Consider the following 8,142-nt stretch of genomic DNA (forward strand, 5'->3'; position numbering starts at 1 on the left):
TGCTGTCTTTCTGCAAGCAATGTTCATTTCACCATGTTAATTAGATCATTTGTAATTAAATACGTATTAATGTACGTGACGTCCTGTTCAATCGCAACATAGAGTCAGATTTCCCTGCTAATTCTAACTTTTGCCTGTTTTATGAAGTGTAACACCATACATTACAATTAGACAGTTAAATTCCTTCTTCAGGGGCATTCTTTTGTTCAAACGCCCATTTCCATTTTATTTTTATTGTTGTTGTTGTTAGTGTGTGTGTGTGTGTGTGTGTGTTTGTGTGTGTTTCTGTCAAACAACTTAAGCCTTGTCGAAATAATAACAAATAAACTATATTGTCCAATGTCTCTCTTTTATTATTTTAGGTAACTCAGAGTGATGCTCCTGATGTGTTTTTAAAATGTCATAATTACGTCTAACCACTTTTATCTGCAGAACACTTTACACTGAAAACACAGGGGGAACATATCTTAAAAGATACACTAAGATACACTTTTTTTCTTCTTTTTGTTTTTACAACAAAACCAGTCTTAAGTCGCTTGGGTATATTTTTACCAAAAATACATTGTATGGGTCAAAATTATCAATTTTTCTTTTATGCCAAAAATCATTAGGATATTAAGTAAAGATCATGTTCCATGAAGATATTTTGTAAATTTCCTACCGTAAATATATTAAAACTTAATTTTTGATTAGTAATATGCATTGCTAAGAACTTAATTTGGACAACTTTAAAGGCAATTTTCTCAATATTTTGCACCCTCAGATTCCAGATTTTCAAATAGTTGTATCTCGGCCAAATATTGTCATATTCTAACAAACCATGCATCAATGGAAAGCTTATTTATTCAGCTTTCAGATGATGTATAAATCTCAGTTTCAAAAAATTGACCCTTATGACTGGTTTTGTGGTCCAGGGTCACATATTTTAAAATGTAATTTATTTCTGTAATGGCAAACTGAATTTTCACATCACATCTTCCTTCAGAAATCATTCTAATATGCTGATTTGGTGCTCAAGAAATATTTCTTTTTATTAGGTTATGCAGTTTTGAAAACAGTGGTGGTGCTTAATTTTTTGTGTGGAAACGTTTGTTGTGATACGTTTATTTTTTCAGGATTCTTTGATGAATAGAAAGTTTTAAAAAGTAGCATTTATTTGACATTTTATATTTTGTAACATTATTATTAATATCTTTACTGTAACTTTTGATCAATTTAGTCCATCATTGCTAGGTAAAATTTCAATATATTTAAAAACAAATCAAAACTTTTGAAACTCAGACCTTTGAATAAAAACGTCATAATCCATAACATTTTGACATTCGCTTTAAATCAAATACTCATATTTATCCACATTTCGGTATGCTCATGTGTCATGTGTGCAGATGGAGATTGATAGTGGAGAGTGCCTGACAGAAGATTTCCTGTATGAAGAGGTTTACCCGAAGCAGCATGCTCTGAAACAAGCCTTCACCAAGCCAAAGGGCCCAACAGGGAAACGAGGGAACAAGCGTCTAATCAGAGGAGCGGGAGAGAATGGAGATGAGAGCTAGAATCATACAGTCAGAACATGTAAAATGACATCTGATACACTTGTTTAATTTCACTCTCAATTGCCTGTAGCCTCTTTCTTGTCTTAGCTATCCTTTTCATGGTTATTATTTTTTATGTTCGATTTTAACTAGTCTTCTTTCACTCTGAAACACATTCTCACATGGTTTTCAAGGCCACATAAATGTGTTGTTTAGATGATGATTTTTATGTTAAAGATAAAATAAAATCCATTAATCTGTCTTGTTAAATGTCCTTTTTGCCTAACCATGGAGAAGCATTATGTTTAGTTAACACTTTAACAGGCCTCTATATACACAGTACTGTGTTTTTTCAGTTTTTTTCACAAAAAAATAAAAAAATAAATAAAGCCACTAATGGCCCAAGACTTTTGCACAGTAGTGTCATATATATATATATATATATATATATCAACTGCATTTAATACTAGTATGTGATTATTATCCAATAATACTTTCTTACTAGTAATGAAGTTATATTTTAATTAATATAAAATGGATACTCTTTAGTTGTTTGTCGTTAGGTTTTTAAAAACATAAATGTAAAAAAATATATTATTGCATTTTTATATACTTTTTAATATTTATTATAAACAGTTATTCCATAGTTTTTTTTCTGGGTTTGTCTCTTAAAGGGTTAATGCATGTGCTGATCCAGGGCCAGCTCTATCAGTTACGAGGATGTTGGGATGTAATTAACCATATAACTAACATTCTGGCAATAAACATTTTCTGGTATTAGACTTACTACGCTTACCTTGCAGTCACCTCCCATCACAGCCCTCGCTGTCGCATAGAAATCTCTCAGTTAATGCAGCTGGCGCAGAGGTCAATTTCAGCATTCCTGGAAAGCTCTTTACTGGGAAAGTCATCCGCCTCTGAAACCGGCACGGGCGGTTCGTCAGCGGCGCACGGCAGCCAATGGAAACGCAGCGATGGTCGAGAGCGCAGTTCTACTACGAAACGCCAAGCGGCCGATGATGAGGTCGCGGGCGCAAAGATGTAGCGCTCTTCTTGGAATGAAATTCCTAGAACTCGCGTCAACTCATAAAACAGCCAAACGTGCTGCAAAGGCGTTTCTTACTGCTCTTATTACAGGAAAATAACAATCCACCAAGCCAAACGACATATTACTCTTGTTTGAGTACTACTTAGCTGTTTTGTTGTTGTTTTGCGTCATTTTCGTCCTAATTTCGCTCTCTTCGATTTCCTGGAGAATATTTGATAGAGAAGGCTCGTTCGGTTTAGACAGCATCAGAGATTACTGTTGTAAAATGTTTAGATGTTGACTAGATTCGCTCACTTTGTGGACTTTTTGTCGCCATTATAGCACTGCTGGAACAATGTCAGCAGCTTTGGCACTTTGCAGGATTCGCGTAAATTTCAGTCTTTCCAAACTGCTGCCCATTGGTGACGTACAGAAGGTGACGATTTTATGCCCACAAAGGTAAGAAATATATGTGTTTTCTATCTAAAGTCATTTTAGTTTCATGGGAACTGTGAAGCGCTCATACCTGTTTGGTGGGTTTGCTCTTGACTTGACTAATTTGTGATGGACTGCAGTGGTTACATCACGTATATCATGTAGGCTACGTCGTCCTTTTATAATTGATCGTAATCCATTCCCGATTCCTGCTGCTGATGTTTCGAAATTCAACATTTTGTTCTCATCTAAGCGATTTTTAATGTTGCATTGTGCAATAGGGAGCGAAACATGCACTAAAAGTTTTGTGACCAAGTTACTGAGCAAACATGAAGCCTACATTGCGATAGTTTTAAAATCAAAACATGCTTATTTCCCTGACATGTAGCTGTTGAGTACAGGCCCAGAATTCAGGTGTAATTGAATTGAATTTAACTTATTATTTTTATACATTTTTATTTTATTTCAGTTTCAATACTGGAAAATGTCAATTGTAGTTCAGCTCCATTTCAATCCTTTTTTATTTTATAGAATTAATAACATGTCTGTGATCATACTTTGCAGTTTGTTTGAATGCAACTTGAATAAAATCTTTAAAAATCAAATACAGTATGCAGATTAGTGTCTGTAAAAGAAGGCAACTCAATATTTTGTTCTATATTTCACCTTTCCAGGACATTTCAGAAATTAGTTTTTTAAGTATGGTAACTTAACCATCATGATAATTGTTTCACAATGTGAGAAAGAACATAGATTCTGACTTATTGAGGCAGAAGTTGAGACTGATATAAAAACACCAGCATTCCAATAGAATATGGATCTTATTTATACTGTTTTAGATATGACATATTTGTAACTTGTCAAATCTGTTGTTTACCCTGTTGCTTTCCAACTGAAATTCTTGCCACGTTGTGTAAATAGCATGTGAGTGCATTCTCTTGTTCTTGGCAAACTGCACTTCCTTTGTTTGTTCTTTCTTTGAGTTCACTGAAATTATAAATGACAAAGCAATGATATAGAAAGCACAGCGATTTTTAACCTTTGGACTGTTTTCTCCGCTGTCTCACCTCACATCATTTTGTAGGTTTAGAAAAACAAATCTGTTGATTACGCCGTAATTATTCTCAAGAAATGTGTTTTTTTCTTTCATAAGAAGGCTCTCATGCCAGAGCCACCTTCAGGAATGGTCGCTAGCCATACAAGTGCCCAAAATGAGAGGGATGAATCAGAGGTTCAACAAATTCAGCGGTCCCAAGCCGCTCCCTACTCATGGGCCCCGGCTGAGGACTTGCGTTTCATCACCACCACCTTTCAGCACCTACATACCTCAGGTAGCCTATATATTATTTAGTATTTAAGTATTTGAGGAACTGATGTGCACTTTTTCTTAAGCTTCATATTTCTTGATTGCATCTGTCCAGTGTCAGCAACTATCAGGTCAGATTTCCTCCATTATAATTGACCAATAAAAACCTAATCAGATTCCGAACATACGTGTTTAATTAAAAACAAAAAGACATTGGAAGTCAATGACTCCCTCTTCATTTGAACAATCACTGAAGATTATGTCTAATTCTGGATTCTATAAACAAGTCATATACAGAGTCTCAAGTCATCTTTGTATATTTATGTATTTTATGTTTTATGAAGAATAGATTTTGACCAGGGTCCTAAAGTGACTACAGCAACAGTTTATTTCTGTGCTGATAACTTAAATTAATACATAAAACAAAAAATTTAATTATTATTTTTTAATTATTAAATCATTATTATTTATAATTTAATTATGTTTGTTTTCTAAATTAACATTAACATTATTATTTTTATTATTATTAGTTCTTAGAATAATCCTAATGTAAATTACCTTTCAAAAGTTTGGGTTTAGTTAGTTTTTTGTTTTGTTTTTGAAAGAAGTCTCTACTCACCAGTGCTGCAGTGTTATTTGATCTAAATACAGTAAAAGCAATTATATTGTGAAATATTTGTACAATTTAAAATAATTGTTTTCTATTTAATTATTTTTTAAATTCCTGTAATGGCAAAGATACATTTTCAGCAGCCATTTCTCCAGTCTTCAGTGTCACATGATCCTTCCGAAATCATTCTAATATGTGACCCTGGACCACAAAACCAGTCATAAGGGTCAATTTTTTTTAAAATTGAGATTTATACATCACCTGAAAGCTGAATAAATAATCTTTCCACTGATGTATGGTTTGTTAGGATAGGACAATATTTGGTAGAGATACAACTATTTGAAAATCTGGAACCTGAGGTTGCAAAAAAAATCACAATATTGAGAAACTCGCCTTTAAAGGGGTCATATGATGCGATTTCAAGTTTTCCTTTCTCTTTGGAGTGTTACAAGCTGATTGTGCATAGATAAGATCCCTGAAGTTGCAAAGACTAAAGTCTCAAAACCAAAGAGATATTCTTTATCAAAGTTAAGACTCTGCCACACCCCCCTAAAACGGCTCGTTCTAACACGCCCCCACATATCTACCTCACTATGTGGAAATATTAGCATAATGCCGCCCAAATGTGCACGCAAAGAAAGAAGGCATGGTTTCAGTAACCGCAGTTAGTGTTGAAGCAGCCATGTCAGGGAGACGCTGTGTGTTTCTAGGCGAAAGCAAAAGCACTTTACTTGGCCTTCCGAAAGTAGATGCATTTAGGAATCTTTAAGATAACTTACAACAGAACAGCAATGCATTCTATGGACGACCGTTTCGTGAACCTAGGAGAGGAGGTAATTCTGACTTTGCTATGACAATCTGGCGCTTCTGAATCAGCTACTGTTTTGTTATTAGTTTAAGTATTTGCTATTGACTATTCAAATGCTGAGTTTTGCGCATCGTGTGTGTGCGTGCGCGCGGGCGTGTGTGTGTGTGTGAGAGAGAGAGAGAGAGGGACAGCGTCACATCAAAGTGGAGTCAGCTGTCTTAACTGTGGCTTGTGTACTGCAAACACATCAAAACCAGTCATAAGGGTCAATTTTTTTTAAAATTGAGATTTATACATCACCTGAAAGCTGAATAAATAATCTTTCCACTGATGTATGGTTTGTTAGGATAGGACAATATTTGGTAGAGATACAACTATTTGAAAATCTGGAACCTGAGGTTGCAAAAAAAATCACAATATTGAGAAACTCGCCTTTAAAGGGGTCATATGATGCGATTTCAAGTTTTCCTTTCTCTTTGGAGTGTTACAAACTGATTGTGCATAGATAAGCGTAATATAATTGCGCCTGCTGCACCTATACGGCAGCAAAGTTCCTTGATTATTACGCTGGAATGAGAGTATAGTTCCGAGTTATAGTTGTGCTGCTTCATATTTTTGTTACATATATGTTTTTTTAATTTAATGTGCCCTTGTTAAATTAGGTATTCTTTTAAAAGAAACAAAAATCATACTGATCTCAGATGATAGTGTATGTCATATTAACATAGTTTCTTTATGTTTTAGGATGGTACTGGGGTGGTATGACAGCCAGTGAGGCAAGGGATGCCCTAATTGGAGCATCAGAAGGGACTTTCCTTGTCCGTGACAGCAGCCATCCACTCTACCTCTTCACCCTGTCCGTACAGACGTGGAGAGGTCCCACTAATGTCCGCATCGAATACGACAGCGGCCGATTCCGTCTCGATTCCAGTTTTCCAGCCCGATCAAGCCTGTTGTCCTCTTCTGCTCTTCCTAGTCTTGTGCAGCACTATACATTCACGAGTCAAGGGGAGGAGAGGATAGCAGAAGAACATCACGTGGTGTCAAAGGACAATGGCATCCTGCTGAAGCTCAGGAAGCCCCTGTACAGGCCTCAGGCCTTTCCAACATTACAACACCTCACACGCCTCACTATAAACAGACATACAGATTGCCATACACAGCTGCCACTGCCACGGCCACTGCTGCTGTACTTGCAAGAATACCCCTTTCAGGTGTGAGGACACTTGGGGGGATGTTGGTGCATTTCAGGGGAGTTCGTTTTTGCAAAGTCACAAGTGGTTTAGCCAAAATTTGCAAATATTGCCCACTGGCAGAATCATGGGTACTTTTATTTTGGTCATATGTCAGAGTAGGTGTGCAAATAAGCAAGGACTATTTTGTGTACATTTTTTTTTTAATATTTGAAAATACCTCTCATTTTAGTAAACAAAATGTTTCTATACCTTTCTGTGCTTCTAAGAATGGGGCTTCATCACCAGCTACCATCACCAGAACAATGAAAAAATAAAATATCAAAAGAAGTACACGTAAATAATACTGTATTCTGACTGTAATACTGTGTCTCCAAAGGTGTAATTTCCTCAGAAAGCAATTTATTTAGAAACAAAGTCTGCAATTATTGCATTTTTTAAATACTGTTTATAGAGATTATTTTAGAAAGTTGTTGACAATGACAATTTTATTTGTAATTTAGCTTATAAAGGAACTAGATTTCAGTAAGAAATCTGTCAGAAACCGTCATAGATAGGCTACCCTGGCAGTATGCGCTTGTAATCAGACTTTAACTGACATGAAAGACATTTTAACAGACAACATCATCATTCCAGGAAAAGTTAATGGCTTTTTTTTTTCACACACCAAACACATGAATAAAATTTGGGATGTAACAAAACAGCAAAGAAAAAACAACAACAATGTGTAGGGCAATGAACTTCCATTTTACAATTGAAGTAATGTAAGCTAATGTTTTTATTTATTTATTTTACCTGGTAATAGTACAAATAATATTTCAGTACTCATGGTGACATTCGATAAGCATCTTGTAACGTAATTTTCTTATAATCAGCTTCAGCAGAGGAACATCTTGCCGTTTTATAAACACGCAGAATTTATTTTCATCACATGATCGTTCATGTCTACAGTTGTGTATTTTTTTGATTAGAAAGAAGTGCATTTAATTAAATGCTAAAATGAATCTGAGACATCACTTTACCATTTTTTATTTATATTTATTTATTTATTTTTACTCATTAACATACAGTTGCTAAAAGAAGTCATGAAGTGTCACACTATTAGTAGGCTGTACACACATCTTAAGCTTACGCAAATTATAACACTAATTGCGCCTGTCCCCACAGTCCAAAAGAGGCTCACCTTCATTTTAAGTGTTTTTAATAGTTTTTGAAAGAAATAAAATTAATT

The 8,142-nt window shown here is 35.1% G+C and overlaps 2 protein-coding genes across 3 annotated transcripts in view; both read left to right on the top strand.

Annotated features, from left to right (window-relative positions):
* Nucleotides 1-1,588, top strand: part of LOC107753866 (twinfilin-2-A-like) — a 7,473-nt gene extending 5,885 nt beyond the window's left edge. The window contains exon 8 of the mRNA XM_016570138.1: nucleotides 1,386-1,588. Coding sequence (XP_016425624.1) covers nucleotides 1,386-1,553 — 168 coding nt within the window. The 3' untranslated portion in view covers nucleotides 1,554-1,588. The remainder of the gene's footprint in view (nucleotides 1-1,385) is intronic.
* A 711-nt stretch (nucleotides 1,589-2,299) lies between these two features.
* On the top strand, nucleotides 2,300-7,832 carry LOC107753774 (cytokine-inducible SH2-containing protein-like). 2 transcript variants are annotated; one of them, XM_016569994.1, is made up of 3 exons: nucleotides 2,300-3,018; nucleotides 4,151-4,325; nucleotides 6,463-7,832. In XM_016569994.1, exons 1-3 carry the CDS (start codon nucleotides 3,007-3,009, stop codon nucleotides 6,936-6,938), a joined length of 663 nt encoding a protein of 220 aa, XP_016425480.1. In that variant the 5' UTR covers nucleotides 2,300-3,006; the 3' UTR covers nucleotides 6,939-7,832. The 2 variants fall into 2 exon arrangements, with proteins under 2 accessions (XP_016425480.1, XP_016425479.1); XM_016569993.1 differs by having other exon boundaries at nucleotides 2,301-3,018; nucleotides 4,148-4,325.
* Nucleotides 7,833-8,142: the final 310 nt, after the last annotated feature.

The sequence above is a fragment of the Sinocyclocheilus rhinocerous genome, unplaced genomic scaffold, assembly GCF_001515625.1.
Source record: "Sinocyclocheilus rhinocerous isolate Xijiao unplaced genomic scaffold, SAMN03320098_v1.1 scaffold711, whole genome shotgun sequence".
Lineage (NCBI taxonomy): Eukaryota > Metazoa > Chordata > Actinopteri > Cypriniformes > Cyprinidae > Sinocyclocheilus > Sinocyclocheilus rhinocerous.